The following is a 17,291-nucleotide window of genomic DNA, read 5'->3' on the forward strand; positions in this document are numbered from 1 at the left end:
GACCATCGCGACCATCTTCCTGGCCGCTCGCTATAGCTGTGGGTGGTAACCCACAGCTATGCGAGCGGCCAGGAGGCCGCTCTAAAAAACAAGAAGGCCGGCCCTGATTCAGAGCGAGCACTCTGTCAGAGCGTCTGGCTCTGAATCAGGGCCCCAGTGCACAGATTCACGTTAGTGTCTAATTCCCCTTCATGGAGAGGACCCTGACGTCATCAGCCAGTGTCCAGCATCATTCCTACCATCCAAGTGCGCATAGAGAGGGAATATAACCATGTGGCAAGCCACCGAGCGCGAAGCGTGGCAAGCGTAACGAGCCCACGAGGGGACAACTTTGTTGTTTTAGTGGGCACAACTTACCTGAATAGCTGGCCTTCATGGGCATGAACTGCACTTCCGTCATCACTCACGTCACTTTCAGGTCCCTAGCAAGAAGGGGAAATAAGCTCTACCCAGATTCACTGGCTCACTGGGGGTGGTGAATTTTACTGGGGGAAAAGGGGGGGGGGGACAGCACTGCAGCCCCTAGGTAAAATCAGCCACTAAACCAACACATGTCAGACAGTGTTGACCATTGAATGCTCTGTTATTGATGGTCGATGGTTTTCCACCAGCGGGAATTAACCATCAATAGTGAGCCATCAATAGTTAGGCTATGCACATGTGCAGGTGGAGCCAAACACATGCGCATAGTGGGGCAGTCAGTCACCATCGGGGGGAAGCCACATATGTTTTATCTGTGGCCTCCCATCGATGGTTACTTCCGTAAACAGTAGAAATAGTTTAAAATATCAGTGAGAAATATTTTATCTTATTTTACTTTAATTGTTGGTCTATGTGATGTTATGCCTACGTTATTTTTTGATGGTGTATATACATTTCTTTTTAATACATTTTTTTTGCATATAAGCCGCACTGCACATGCGCTGCAATCACACTGCGACTACGGACGCACAGAGGACTCCATCGCATTGCACAGTGAGACACAGGCCATCAGCGTTTGGGGGTTGTGACGGGGTGGGGAGGGGATCGGAAGAACGCAGGCTTGTCTATCTGAACGCCGTTTCCTGGGCGTGCATAGATTAGCCACTGCGATTGCATACGCAGCATGAGAGCTCACTGCGTGCGAGACTTGCAGTGTCTGCGGCTAGTCAGACCTGTTGTAAATGCATGACTGCCCGATGTGCGTCGATGGTACTGATACACAGAAGAACGACAGTGGACAGATGTGAGAAAACAGCAGAGGGCGTCTTTATGCCGGCTGCTTTAGCATATTTTCGCAGCTGTGTTCCGTGTGATTTCGCAGCTGCAATCGGTACTGAATCAGGCCCTGTTATAGTGAAATCGTTTTTTATTATATTAACATGTTTTTCCAGGACAGAACCGTAATGGTGCCGCCATTACTTGCCTACTCTCCCTGGTGCCACTTATCCTAGCACCCAGTCGCCAGGAAAAGTGGGCAAGTCTCCCCCGTCAGCCACTCGCACCCCCTTGCCAGCCGTTTGCACCGCCCCCCACTTACAGAGCACAAGTGGGCAGTCCGGGAGGGGGGCAGATGATGTGATTCGTGCTGAATTATTTCATTGCAGCCCTGCTCCCGCTTTATGCCTGTATATGCCATTGTATAGCAGGAGTGGGGCCACGATGACGCAATCGTGTGACCCCCCAAACCTCCCCCCTCCTTTTGCACAGCCCACCAATGCAGCTCTGTGCTGACCTGGTTGCCCTTGCCCCCATATTGAGAAGCAGGAAAACCCCTCCCCCCAAAAACAGTAAGGGGAAAACAAGGGTTATCAGCTATGACACATGATACATTTGCCTCACAGACCATTGTGCTAATCCCAGCGGTGTGCAATAAAACACCTTGTCCTCTCATACCACAAACATATTCTCCCATGGCCTATTATACGTTATGTCGTCAATTTCAGCACAGTAAAAGGAAGCTGAAATCTGTGTTGTGGAACTGAAGTGCCCGGTCTCTGTTTCCGGGGGACCGGCTGCCGCAGTAACAGAAGCGGTCCGGTTGCTATGGGGGCAGACCGGAAGTGATGGGGGAATTTGTTGACAGCGGAGCCCGGAGGATACCCCAGTGAGGAGGAGGAGGAGGATCGGCTGTGAGCACGGCCCGGGACGGAGAGACCCAGTCCTGAGCCGCTGTGTCTGAGCCGTACACCGGCCGCAGGAGGAGCTCCTGCGGTGAACGGGAGGCCGGGCCTCGGGGTGGGGAGTGAAGGCTGCGGGACACCACACTGGCTATTAAAGGGTGAGAGTGTCCCCCTAGAAATACCGTCCGCCCTGCCCGCTGCTGGCACTGTAGTGTAGGCACAGGCTGCCCCAGTTTCCTGGCAGGGCTATATATAGCCTGATACAATGTCACCTTTAAGAACTAGGTATAGTAATGATAACAATGGTGCACTGATGTGTGACACATTACAGCTTAATGCCCCTCTCTTACCCCCAGATTACATAGGATTCCACCCATTTGTACAGTACCTGATACAATCTGTCGTCATCATACCAATGTCTGCCCTGCTACACACCACATTTTTCCAGTGAACTCAGATTTCATTATTGGAAATGCCCTGTACATAATACAGTATTGAAGGGAATGTGTTTTTTTTTAATTGTTGAATTATTTTAATTTCTGCAAGATGGTGTCTTATTGATGCATTGTGTTTGTCACAAGTGATCCATACTATAGATTAAGAATGCTTATTTAAAAAAGAAAAACTTTGTACATAGTAATGCTGCCCATCCACTACACGACTGGGAAACGACAGCACCATTATGACATTGTAATCGTGCTGTCGTTTCTATGTCTTGGATGTGCCTACACTGAACGAGCAGTCGGTCAGTGTAGGCACAATCAATCATTTGGTAACATGCTGAGCCTGACGTTATCGTCAGATTGTCCAGCATATTTGCCCGATGATAGATGTCCAATACGACCAGCGTGCACGCGCATCGCTGGTCGTATTAGACATTAAACTGCATGATTTGCGGGCGATTACCAAGCGATTGAGCGATAACGATGGTCGTTATCGCTCAATCGCTAGGTTTAATCGCCTACTGAATGGGCAGCATAAGGGTGACTGACATGCGCTTTACAATCTCCGAAATGGCCATTAGAGCGGGTAGTATGGTGCCCTTAGCAGAGCAGTGTATGGTGTAAGCAGAGAAAATAATAGGGAAATTAGAATTGTTTTTCTTTTGTCTCTTTATTGGAAATGGCAATGGCTAAAGCTGGGTACACATTATTACGATATATCGCTCCGACGTGGATCGGAACGATATATCGTACACATCGTATACTAGTGTGTCTGTCTGATCCGTCGTTCATTGAATTGTCCCATCTGCTGTGCTGCACATCATATGGGACAATTCCACAGCCAATGCTGTTGTTCATGCAGCATGTAACGATACATCGCGCCGTTGTATGCCGGGTCGTGTAGTGTGTACACAGCGACGCAGTGTGTCACTACAACGCATCGCTGAGTCGCACAGTCGTATAGTGTGTACCCGATTTAAGGGATTCTGCTTCATCAGGCCTGCTTTGGAGAACAGGGTGTTGAGTGATCAATGTCACATATTGGGTGTGTGGATCTCTCACATATATGGCAGTGCTTGTTGAACAATAAATGTGTTTTTTCATCGTAATCTGCTTTCATTTTGACCTTCAAACACAGGATGGTATAGTTCAACCTTTCCTACAAAATCCTTTTTTTTTTTGTTCTGCATGTAAAAACTATAAATATATTTGTACCCCTTGCAGTGCGTCATGGTTTGTTCCAGATACAAAGTTAATTGCATTTTCTTTCCTACTCCAAACTCTGAAAGCTCCTATGTCTTGTACAGGATGTAGTCGTCATGCTATTGTGCGGGATGCCGACTGTCTAAATACTGGCGCTGAAATCCCGACAGCGTTGGGATTCTGGCTCCAGTATCCCAACTGCCGGCATCCTGAAAGTAAGTATTGCAGGGTTAGTGTTAGGTTTAGGGTCCGGGGAGGTCAGGTTTAGGCGACGGGGAGGGAGTGTTAGGTTTAGGGTGCAGGGAGGGGGTGGTTAGGCTTAGGCACTAGAGGGGGAGGTTAGGTTGAGGCACTGGGTAGGGGTTAGGGTTAGTGCTAGTATACTTGCCTACGGGTGTCGGAATTCTTTACTGTGTGTAACGCCACTGTCGGTATTCTGACCAGCGGCATCCCGACCGCCGGGAATACATACCCAACCCGTCTTGGACATCATTCCAGTTTCTTATGGCTCACTGGCTGCATTCATCTGAATATTGGTTCCGACCACAAGGATGAAGAGAAAACTTGCTGCTCTTGAATCTTGTTAGGCCGCATTGTAAAGATAAGATTGCAATTTTTAGTTTATGAATCATGGTTATGAAGTATTTACAGAAGGTTCATTATGTTCTTATAATATATGTAAATGGACTTTGACATTGACTTTCTTTATAACTGTCTTTTTGTATAGCTAACTTAATCTAGATAAACAATGTTCTGAGGTCAGCTGATGCTACCTGTCATGTGACTATTAGCTGGGACTCAGCCATTTTTCTTATTGCCCACTGGTCCCTGCTGTATGTGAGCATTTCACCTACCGTTAAGCTTGCAGGGTATTTTTATAACAGCCTTGGGATATATGAGTTTCCTGCATACTTCTGGGGGCTATTGAAAAGAATACTGTCCCTCAGATCAGGTGTTATAATGCACATATGTGCGGCCAAGAGGCCGCAACTTAAAAACCAAGCGCCCGCCCTGATTCAGAGCCTCTGAATCAGGCCCTCTGCCTCTCTCTCTGCCTCTCTCTCTCTGTCTCTATCTCTCTCTCATCCAATTAGCCGCAGTAAATTACCTTGCCCGGAGCTATCCTATTAGCCCCTAAGCTGGCAAAAAGTATGTATTTTCTCTGCCGCGATCGGGAGAAAAACAGCTTCTAATCAGGGATTTGGTTTTGCCAAATCCCTGATAAGAAGCCGTTTTTCTCCCAATCGCAGCAGAGAAAATACATAGGTCCGCTACTTTTCGTGGAACCTATGTATTTTCATGAGGAAAAACAGAACATTTTTGGGCCTAATAAACAGGGTTTAATTGGATAGCACAAAAAAACAATTGTTGAAAAAGACCTGAACATCAGCAAACCCCTCCCCCCCTCCCTGTTTTTTACGGCAATTTTTTTTCAGAGCTAAGTGGATACCCCCCCTATGTTTGTGATTTGCTTTGCTCTGTTCCATTTTTTTTTTTTTGCTGTGCAATTGTGCTATTTTAATGTTACTGTATGTGTGTTATTTTTTTTTTTTTGTGGGTAAAATTGTGCACAGCAAATAGGAGTGGGTATAAAACGAATATGAAATGAGAATAATAAAAAATTCAATATAGCTATTGCTACCTAATTGTTTTATTCTGTTTTAAATGAAGAGCTCCCCCAAGATCAAATAAGAGACTGGTCTGGATTGAAACAATGTATTTATACAAATACACACATACTAATAAACTTGAATAATAAGATATGTACAGATATCATAACTTGATTCCAATACCGGAAGATTAAATTTGAGATCTCATAACTAATAAAATTAAATTATCTTGTTAGGATGCTTCCAACTTCCAGTATCCATAGTAGGCAAATCACACAATAATATAGATCACGCAATAATATAACACAAGTGGCAATAGGGAAAGATGTACAGTTATCCCCTGGAACAACAAGGTTAGTGGAGTTAGTGTCCATAGATATCAGTACTCTGTGTTCTGTTGTTAGTAGCTGTTATGCATACGATACAAGTGTCTCCTTAGAAGATTAGGAGAACACTTCTAATAGGGAGTCTGTTACACTGGAAATGATCCTGTTACAACACTTGCGCTGAGGATTCAGCCTGCGCTGCACTCGGAGGCCAGTTGGACCGTTCACAACATTGTCCTGCTGCATTGGAGCTCAGCCCTAAGGGTACCATGGAAGTGTTGGCCTAATCTTCTAAGGGGGACACATTTTTTGTACCGGTGTTTGCAGATAATTAATCTGCAGTATCAAGTTCTATCAGAAAATTTCCAACTTTACTAACCTTATTGTTCCTGAGGAAATCTTTATATCTTTCCCAATTGCTACTTATTTATTGTGTGAACTGCCTCCTATTGAGCCTGGATGTTGGAAGGATCCAAATGAGGTAATTTTTATTTTAGTAGTTATAAGACATCATATTTAATCTTCCAGTATAGGAATCGCGTTATAATATCTGCAATGTTGTTATTCTTGTTTATTATTTTGTGTGTATTTGTAGAATACATTTTTTAAATTCAAGTCAGTCTCTTATTCCATCTTAAGGGAGCTACCGATTTAAACCAGAAGCTAAGAATGATGTAGTAGTACTATCTATATGCGACGTCGAAAAAACGGACGATTTTCGACTAAAAAGTGGAGAAAGCTTTTCTCCTGTCTAGGGCAGGCGGAAATATTTGAAAAAACCCTATTTTAGTTTAAAATGTGGGGATTTTTTTCAGAACTCTTTGGACAGCCCCCCTAATGATACTTTGGCGAAAAACGACAGCTGAAATATCGGTAATTTTTTTTTTGTGAAAAATGCGTTTAATGTATTGGGTCTGGTATTATATTGACCAAAATTTCAGTGGCCGTTTTTCAACAAAGTACGCAACTTTCGATTATTTTTTTTAGCCAAAGTATCATTAGTGGGGCTGTCCAAAGGGTCCTGAAAGAAATCCCCACACTTTTACCCCAAAAATAGGGATTTTGCTAATTTTTCCCCATTTCTCAAAATGGAGAAAAATTTTCTCCATTTTTCAATGAAAAATTGGTGATAAATTATCGCAGGTGCGATAATATCGCTGGTAATCGAATCAGGCCATTAATGTATATTTACATAAATAATTATTTAATTTAATAGCCACTCTTAACATTGTGCACAATTTTGCCTCTGCGGTGTATTACCACCTTCGCACTGACAGCAGGTATGGAATTTATTGATTAATCATTAATTATCAATTGTATTTTTTGCACGACAGTGTCAGTGAGAGCAATGTGAGCAACACCTGCACACGTTTCCTTGAGTATTTAGCATTTTGTAAATTATAACTTGTTATAAGTCATAACATACTCTTTAAATGTAACCAATTATGCATCATAGAAGTCACCTGAAGGATTGGTACGATATCGCTGCTATATCTTACCGTGTGTGGGCATGATATCGGCCAGTGCGTGCTTCCGCGGGGTCGTACATTGCACCCCCAGATCTTACTGCATGTTCACTTGATCTGGGGATGCGATGTACGAACCTATGCAGCGCTATGTGGGTGGGAGTGCCGGCATATCGTGCGGTTGGCCACCCGATCGCTCCATGTGTGGGGACCACCTGATAGCCGCCGGATCGCAAGTCGCATCGCAAGGTGCATATCGCATCGTGTATGAGGCCTTAAGTGTTCCATGAACTGCACAGAGACTACTTTGACCTCTAGTATCTTTATAATATACAACAGGGCATGGGTGTAACTACCATAGGTGCCAGGGGTGCAGCTGCTATGGGGCCCAGAGCTGAGAGGGGCCCATCTTCCTTGTCAACGTTACATATGTTATATACATATTTCACCATTGGGTGTAGTGTTCACTCTAGCTCCAGCGGTAGGCAGGGTGCCGGAGCTAGAGAGGGCAACCTTATGAAGCGCGCCCGTAAAGGGGGCGTGGTCATGAAATGGGGGCATGTCTATAAGACGCGTCCCCTTTTCGTCATACTTGGGGGCGTGCCCGGCGCTTACGGACATGCCGGGCAGCCCCCAAGCGCTGCAGAAAGGGAGAATAGATGCCGGACGCATGCGCCCGGCGTCTATTCTCCGGCGGTGACCGGGACGTCACCGCGACACCGCATGTTTCTCCACCCGCGGGACACTTTGTCCCGCGGGTGAGAACGGCACCCGCAGGCTGTGAGGGCAGGGTGCTTTTTGCCCTCCAGAAGGAGGGCAGGGCGCCGCGCCCCGCTAAAACAGCCTAGCGGGAACGCTAGGGTGGTACATAGGGGCCCTCACAAACTTTTGCTATGGAGCTTTCAAATACCTAGTTACATCGCAGAGCAGGCGGTATAGTGTGCCATATATTATCTATCTCCAATTCCTGCAGTGTCTGGTTGTGTAGTTTCCCTGTGTAATTGGAAGGAAAGTACCAGAGATTTTTGTTGTTGTAAATGACACAGAAAATAAAACTGGGAATTGTGCAATGTTTCCTAGTTTCTAATTGTACCTGCATTTGAAAGTGATTTGCTCTGGCCGTGTAATATGTGCTACCATTATGTATTATATGTAAGCATTTGGATACAGTATATTGCATTATTGATGTGCATTTGTCTAGGGTTATAGCACACTTATGTTATTAGTCTTCATAGCCTGCTCATCCTCATACACATAGGGGGGAATTCAAATAGCAGAAGGAATTAACGCGCGGCTGCAGCACCTGGGTTTAACGCCCGACACAATTGAATTGGCAGCCTGTTTCCTCGTTCTTCTTGTGTCAATTGAAAACACAGGTCATCTCGTTTAGGGGTCTATTTACTAAGCAGTGTTTGGAGACAGAGTGAAAAGTGATAAGGTGCCAGCCAATCAGCTCACAACTGTCATCTCACAGGCTGTGTTTGAAAAATGACAGTTGGGAGCTGATTGGCTGGCACCTTATCACTTTTCACTCTGTCTCCTAACACTGCTTAGTAAATAGACCTGTTAATGTGGTATGATTTATAATGGGAAAAAAAAAATAGTATGCCGTTTTGGGTTACCACCATTTTTAAGTGCAGATTTTAATATGAAAACCTACTTGTAGAACACTTTTTTTTTTTTTTTGCTGTTTAGTCAAGATGGATTAATTCTGAAGCAAGAACCACAGCATGTTTCTGACATATATATGTAAACTTTTTTCTGGAGGAAAAAAAAAAGTATACTTTTTTTGTGGGTACAAAAAATACTTCTGTTGCTTCTGGAATTTGATGAGTGGAAAAATGGGCTCAGGACGGGAGTGGAAAAATGCTCAGTAGCAAGGGGGTTAGGCAGAACTCCATGTATAAAAGTTACTTTGTAATGGTGCACACACACGGTACGATTGACAACCATAACGATATCGTTGTTCGATCTCCTGGGTGTGCTGGACGATCAATATCGATCATCCAGGACACCATGTACCTACCAACGACTATAACGACCTGTGATCAACGATCGCTGGTCCCTATAGTAACTTGCTCGATATTGAGCAAGTTGACCTGCATGCACGTCCAATGGACGATATCGCTATCGTCCATACGTGGCCGCACATTGTTGGTCGTTGGTGAGTTTGTAGGGACCTAAAAATGAATGATTTAAACAATATCGTTATTGTGCAAATCGCTCATTTATATTGCTCCGTGTGTACGCACCATAGCACTACCTTTCCCCAGATAGTGGAGTGTTTGGGTGTCTGCTTTTTAGGTCCCTGCTATGAAATACTCACCCCCTCCCCAGTGATTCTTTAGTAGTTGTTTCTCATCCACCTGGGGGACACTATGTTAGCAGTTTAAACATGGTAGCAGTGTTCTCCAGATGAGCTTGGAGAAGTGGACTTATTGGTGAGTACCAAAGATCCTCTCGTCTCCTTTATCCAATCTGGGGGTGGGGGGGGGGGGGGGGCAGTGCTACCATGTTTAAACTACTACTGCAGTGTCCCCCAGATGTAATTCAGATAAATGGATTTAATGGTGCGTACCAAAAATACTCTCTTCTCACACAGAATTTGAATGCTCTCAATATCACATTAAGCTCTGCTATCCAGTAAGCATCCAATCAGGGCTCTCCTGCAGCAGTATTATATGTTTACTATCCAATACACTCTCACACTTGGCAGAGGTCCTGTGTACCAGAATCATGCCACTCCTTTAGTACTAGAGTTGGAGTATTCTAACATTGCCAGGTTCTTTATCATCCTTGGTTTGTTTGTTCACCTTCTACAAGTTTGTGTTTAAAAACTTTATCAGGACAACATTGTTCTGCACAATCACTGAGAAAGTTACAGTTCCCATTATCTGTAATTGGCCTGTAACAATAGGATAATATACAAAGTTTTCATTTAGCCTCTGCGTTATGCTCATTTGTTTGTGTATGGGAGAAATCATTCACACGCTCAGCTGGTGTGAAAGTGCTACATGCTGTTATGTATAATGATCGTTGAAGTCTAAACACATCTCCTTGTGCACCTAATTAAGCCTACAGTTGACTTTTCATACTAGAGGATGGATCTGTTTATTGCTCACCCAACAGGTTATCCTGTGAGAGTTACCATTAAAGCTGCATACACACACAACGATTTTTTAACGATTATCGTTAAACGATATCGTTTGAAAAAATCGTTCACTTTCTGAGTCAAACGATGAACGATTATTGTTCATGCACGTTCACGTTTGTAGTTCAGTCAGACTTGTCAACTGAACAATTTTCATTAAGGGAATATGCAAAAATCGTTTGTAGTTCAGAATAATCGTTCATAATGGAGCATACACATGGTCAGATTTGTCAGATGAACGATTTGAACTATGAACGATTTTTGACTGCATTAAAATGAATGGAATCGTCCACATCTGACTGCAAACACATCAGATGTCAGATATCGTTATCTGACCATCGTTCATCGTTCAGGCATGTCAGATATGTCAGATTTTCCTTCATATATGAACGATTGAACGATTTTTAAATCGTTATCATTCAGATCTGAAGAAAAATCTGACCGTGTGTATGCACCATTACACTTTGAAAAAATCTGACAGAAAATCGTTCATAAAATCGTTCAGAAAATTGTTGGTAACAAAATCGTTGTGTGTGTATGCAGCTTAAGTGTTTTGATTCTACTCTGAAATAGGTCATGTAATGGAATGGCAGACGGTGTTTTACCAGTGACTCAGAGAGAAAATAATAGCAGTATCTGACCTTTATTACTCATGCCAATAATGACAGGCAACAATACAAGCACAAGACTTTATTATACTTCCATGGCAAGGTCCAGTGATGTTCTCATCTATATTTGTCAGATCCATGTTGCCATATGCTGGTCATACACTAGCGCGATTTTGTGCCGATTGCACGATTTTAGACGCCTCTTACGATGCATTGTATGCAAATCGCGTAGTATTTAAGTACGAATACTATCCGATGTTCGCTCCCACTGCTCTTATATCGTATCTTATGATCAGACGTGCAGCCCATATTGTCCGTCGTAATCGTATGAAGATCGTGCCGTGTATTTGCGCATTCATTGCATCGTGCGTCCGACCGGCGTCATTTGAGTGACATTTTCCTTTATTTAAATCTATCCTGATCACATGTTTTTAGTGAGGCACACGATCGATCGTATCACAACCCGTCATATAGGGGCGAATTATCGTACGTGAGATCGTATCTACACATGTATCAAAAAAGCACCAAATTGTGCGTCCGGGACTGTCAGGGAGCTGCCGGGGAGTTAAAGGGATATCGTATGCTGAATCGCATCTTATGCTGGTGGTACTAGTGTATGGCCAGCTATAGAGATCAAAATATATTGTTTAATGTTGCATTTTTTTAAGATACAGATCTGCCCTTATACACTGTGGCTGCAATTGTGCCAAACAGCCCCTCTCAGCGTGCCAGATCCCAGGCAACTTGGACACGCCAAGCGTTTTTCTCACTCAAAATGTGCATCCTACTCTCATAGGCTAGAAGTGACAGAACTACTCTGTATAATCTGTATACGAAGTGCCACGCAGCTTTTCTCACGCCATGTTCCATGGTGCTTCATTTGCAACATTGTACGTGTTTTAAAACGGGTTGGGTATGAAATCCCGGCAGTCAGGATGCCTGCTGTCAAAATGCCGACAGCGGTATCCCGGTGCTGGGAATCTTGACAGGGGTCGGGTAAGTATATTAACCCTCCCGCCTTCTCCCCCTAACCCACAGGTTCTCAAACTCAGTCCTCAGGGCCCCAAACAGTGCATGTTTTCCAGATCTCCTCACAGAATCACAAGTGAAAGAATTAGCTCCACCTGTGGATCTCTTAAAATGTGTCAGTGAGTAATTAATACACCTGTGGACCTGACAGGAGACCTAGAAAAAGTGACCTGAGGAAAGGACCGAGTTTGAGAACCACTGCCCTAACCCTCCCTTCTTGCACCCTAACCCTCCCCACCCTGCACCCTTTTGGGCATTTTTAATTAGCGGGGGGTTCCAGGAAGACAAAACCAGCTCAGTTATGTGAGATTTTTAAGTTCAGAAAAGTGTACAAATTCCATGCAGTTAAAATTTAGTGTGTGCAGCGTATCTACTGTACAACAAAATATATTCTCAGGCAGCCCTTAGGGGGTGCTGCAGAGTACCATGGCTGTGGAGCAGGGAGCCTCTGTACTATCTCTGTATCCCCCTTCCCCTCTATAACCAGGTGGCTGCTTGGGGAACTTTAGCAAATTGCAAGCTAAGTGTATTTTACTTTTGAGGATAATAATGTATTTTTTCTATTTTTGCTCTAGAGACGTGTTCCCCTGATGAGCCAGAAAAGTTAACCAAGGAAGAGGGGCATCCTTCATTCTGGTGCCCATTCTACCCAGTACCCATTTCCTCTCCAGCACCGCACCAAGATGGCATCCGACAGCCCAGAGTCTCTCATGACCATCTGCACTGACTTCTGCCTCCGAAACTTAAAGGGGACGCTCTGCTACCTCTTAGACAATGAAACCTTGCGTCTACATCCAGATATCTTCCTGCCCAGCGAAATCTGTGACCGGCTGGTGAATGAGTATGTTTCTGCACACAGCCAGCTTGTGAATTGTGCATGCGTGTGTCCAGTTTAATTTGTGTACTACTAAAGAGCCCTTGTCACCTACACACAGTCGTTTTGTGGGTTAAACTGCTATTCAGCCTGAAGCAAGTGGTGCAAAGCATGTGTCCAGCTTTCATCAGTTCTTTAGTAGATCTTCAGCTGTGGTTGTACTATAAATCTTAGCCCGCAGCTAGCCACACACTGCAATATCACAGCTCACTTTGCATTGTGTGTACCCTCAGAACTGTGATGCCATATAGTCTCCTGTACTGGATGTACTGGACGTTTAGCCGGCAGAGAATAGTATTGAAGTTCAACAGTAGATGAAAAGCCGCCAGTTGTCCCAGACGATTTTATGATCCTATCCACTTTATTTTTTTTTCCCTTAGTAACAGGATTAGGTGAAATAATAAAAAATAATGGTTTTCCATTGTCACATAAACCTTTTCTTTTACAAGGTACATTGAACTGGTGAATTCAGACAGCAGCTTTGAGCCCCACGAGAGCTTCTTCACCCTGTTCGCTGAGCCGCAGAGCACCCGACTCACACGCCTACATTTAAGGGAGGATATTGTCCAGGACCAAGATCTAGAAGCCATCTCTAAGCAAGTGAGCAACCATGTGCCAGTCTATCTGGGCTTTCAGTACGCCACAATATCCTCTTGTTGGTGTTCAATAGACAAGAGCTGTTGTAGTAAATATTGTATAACACTGATAAAACTGGAGATAAGTGGTTCGGTTTTGACTCAGTCCTTTTTCGCCAAATTAGCGCAGGTTCGGATTTATCTTATTGGCTATACAAAACATGTGAGAGCCGGATAGCCAATAAGATGCCAGTTTTCAGAGTTGAATATAACTGATTAAAACCGAACCGCTCTTCTCTAGATGGAACTAAATTTGGAAAATTTGTGATAATTCCTTAAGGCTGCTCTACCACCTGGTAAAAAGTAATATCGCAGGGGCTCCCACATACAACTACTTCCCCAGGGCCCTGCCAGTTCTGTAATACAGAACCTGCAAATTCATTGTGTAAACCACTTTTAAATGGCTGTAGAGGGGGTGTGAGCTGGGTAACCAATCACAAGCCACAGTCTCAACTAGGTATTGTCTAGTTCAAATGAGGCATCACCCAGACAACAATGTGGAAGGAGCGAGTCCTAGCTGACCTCTACATTGCAGTGTAATAATAAACCTGCCCAGCATTTGTGAACTACATAAAACAGCAGCCAGTATTTACCCTGCATGCAGCAAAACGAATAAATGTTATTGTACCCCTTGTACTGCAGCATGGTTTGCCCAGGTGCAAAGTTACTCCTTTTCTTTGACTTTGCTCCCAGCTCCAAATCAGCCCCTTTATTTCTGCCATATAGGGGAAGCTGTTATCCTTTGCACATTAATCAGAAGGATCCTTTTTCCTGTGCACGTACCATTTACCCCACTCTGTCATGTCCAAGAGCAGAAATGTGTTCATCACACCGAGCCATGTGATCTGTGCACAAACAGATTGGCTTACACTGTGCGTGCCAGGAGAATCTCTGCCATTTGATCTGTGTGTGTAATCGGTGTCTGCTATCGTGTAACCGGCATTGTATCAGGCTGTATGTTTGCATATTAATGCTGTCTTAGCAAGCCTGTTGTAGAAGTGTCTTTTTCTACTTCAGGTTCCATAGGGGTCCACAGGGTTGACCTTGGGGTATAGCTGGATCTGGATCCACGGGCACTACGCAGTTAAAGCTCCTGAAAAATAATAAAAAAACTCCAAAATTAAGCTTAGGGGCTGCTAAGCAGCCCCTCGGCGCTAGGGTGACCCGACTCCGGCCGGGCACCAACTAAAACTGATGTGCCTGGCGCTGGGTGTAGAGGAGGAAGGACCCAGTGCATCCTGGGAGCAGCAAAAGCTTTAACTGCGTGGTGCCCGTGGATCCATATCCAGCTATACCCCAAGGTCAACCCTGTGGACCCCCTATGGACCTCGTAGAAGCAGAGATAACAAAGGTAAGTTCTTACCATATCTCTTTGTTTTTTGTAAAGTCTAGTAGCTTCATTTCTTCATTTAAAGGATATGTATATCTTGATAAAGCAATTTAGTCCTCCGATTACTATTATTTGATTTTATGTTAACCCAGCGCTGTGTAGACCTAGTGGCACCTAACAAATAAGAGATAAATAATAGCAATTATAAAGCTGGGCACATGCAAACGATGCGATGGTCGTCCCGATTACCCTAGACGATTTAAACAAGATTGTTAACTATCTCTTCAGAGCTGTCTGTACTGCAGGGATATCTGAAGATGGGGTGAGCGACGCACGGGAGCAAACGATAGTGCGTACACACTGGACGATTTGTCGTTCCGATTCGGTTCAAAACAACAAATCGTCCAATGTATCGTCTAGTGCAGGGGTGTCAAACTCATGGTCATCCAGTTGCTGTGGGGCTATGTATCCCATCATGCCCTGCCACAGTTTTAGCTTGTCCTAATAGCAACACTGTAGCAGTGCATGCTACACCACTGATCTATTGTGTACCCAGCTTTACTGTACACCAGGGGTCAGGGAACTTTTTTACCTTTTACCCCAAAATATATTTAGATACGCCGACGTTACCTCCTCGATTTGAAAGGAAGGAAATCATATAGTAGTGCCCCTATAGTAGTGCCCCCATATAATGCCCCTGTAGTAGTGCCCCCATATAATGCCCCTGTAGTGCCGCTTGTACAAAAAAACCCACTTACCTTAATCCCCGCTCCTACATCAGCCGCCGTCCTGTCTGCCCGGCTGCTCCTCGGAACTATGGGAGAGACGTCATGACGTCTCTCCCATAGTGCACATGGAGAGCGGTGGAAGCTGGAGTTCAGAAGAGAACTCCAGCCTCCGGCTAACGCGGCGCTGCAGGGGGCGTCCGGCTTAGAGCCTCACTGCAACACAGCTGGGCATGTATATGAATCAATCTATATTTTATAGAACGATTCATATGCATGCCCGCCTGTCCGTCCATTACCCCCAGGAATTTAATTTTTACCCCATGTGGGGTAAATTACGCCTGTTCCCTGACCACTGCTGTACACAATGCTGTTGCAGCACTAGGTCTTTTCTCCTCACCATGCTTGTATGTCCCCAGGCCCTGCCAGCTGTGATAGCAAGCAAGGCTGCAGGTAACAGGCATCTTGCTGATTGCAGCACTTGTTTAGTTCTGTACTGTGATATTGAACAACAGACGTCCTAGAGACCATACAAATAAAAGACAGATTTTATTTTAGCTTGTAAAATACAATGTAAACCTAAAAATGCTTATCATATATGTAGAAATGTTCTTTTGTGATAGCTAGCATGCATCAACCATCTAACTAATACATCCTCTTAATGATCTACCTCCACTGACATGTCTGTCAGAGTTTTCTCCATGCAACATAATGCAATCTCCTAGCACTCGTATACTTCCCAACATTTACAAATGCCAAATCGGGCTAAAATTAGGGATGTGCAGGTTCGGAATAGTTTGGATTTTCCCGCCAAATTCAGATTTTTCCCACCAAAAATCGGGTCTCGGAAAGAGGCAAAACGTCATCATTCATGGACAAACATCATCTTTCATGGACTTTTGTCCAGGAATGATGATGTTCGTCAATGACAGATGATGTTTTGCCTCTTTCTGAGACCTGTTTTTTTTGGCAGGAAAAATCTGAATTTGGTGGGAAAATCCGAACTATTCCGAGCCTGCACATCCCTAGTTAAAATATGCACGGTCCCTGAGCTTGCAAAACTTTCCACCCCTCCATCTGGTCACCATTCCGCCCAATCCACCCCTCCATCTGGTCACCTATTTAATGAAAAAATTTGCTGCCCAGCAATTGGGACTATCCCCTGAAGATCGGGGCAATTGGGAGGTATGCGTGCCGAACTAGTTTAATTTAAAATGTTATTCCTCACATCCACAGGACCTGATTGAACTGTACCTTACGAACTGTGAGAGGCTGACGGCGAAGAGCCTGCAGACCCTGGCAAATTTCAAATCCACCCTAGTGTCCCTCAGCCTCTTCGGCTGTAGCAACATCTTCTATGAAGAGGAGAACCTGGGACGCTACGACGACACAGACTGCCTGGTGAACCCCACCCGTCAGATCCTATCCCGGGACTTCACCTTTCAAGGATTCCAACAGCTGCGTTTCCTAAACCTCGGCTGCATCACCAAGGGGGTGGACATAGAGAGGATGCTGCGCCCTCTGCTTTGTTTAAAAGCTCTAAATCTGTCGGGAATTCAGATGAACGATATCAGCTTTCTGACTGGGTGGAAAGACACATTGGTGTCGTTAGTCTTGTACAATATGGACCTATCTGAGGAACACATCCGAGTCATTGTACAGCTGCAGAAGCTCAGGTACGTTTCTCCACCTCCCCAATAATCTACCTCCTAAGTAACATTAAGGAACTCATGCTGGAACCCCCAAATCTCTCTCTGCCAGCACCTTTATCACTAATACAAATTGCATT

At 44.5% G+C, this 17,291-nt stretch overlaps 1 protein-coding gene across 1 annotated transcript in view; it reads left to right on the forward strand.

Moving 5' to 3' along the window:
* The first annotated feature begins 1,982 nt into the window (after window positions 1–1,982).
* Window positions 1,983–17,291, forward strand: part of ZER1 (zyg-11 related cell cycle regulator) — a 32,046-nt gene continuing 16,737 nt past the window's right edge. Inside the window, exons 1-4 of the mRNA XM_088453432.1 lie at window positions 1,983–2,260; window positions 12,514–12,779; window positions 13,262–13,412; window positions 16,739–17,178. Coding sequence (XP_088309558.1) covers window positions 12,622–12,779; window positions 13,262–13,412; window positions 16,739–17,178 — 749 coding nt within the window. The 5' untranslated portion in view covers window positions 1,983–2,260; window positions 12,514–12,621. The remainder of the gene's footprint in view (window positions 2,261–12,513; window positions 12,780–13,261; window positions 13,413–16,738; window positions 17,179–17,291) is intronic.

This window comes from Taudactylus pleione, unplaced genomic scaffold (genome assembly GCF_031769625.1).
Source record: "Taudactylus pleione unplaced genomic scaffold, aTauple2 ptg000579l, whole genome shotgun sequence".
Lineage (NCBI taxonomy): Eukaryota > Metazoa > Chordata > Amphibia > Anura > Myobatrachidae > Taudactylus > Taudactylus pleione.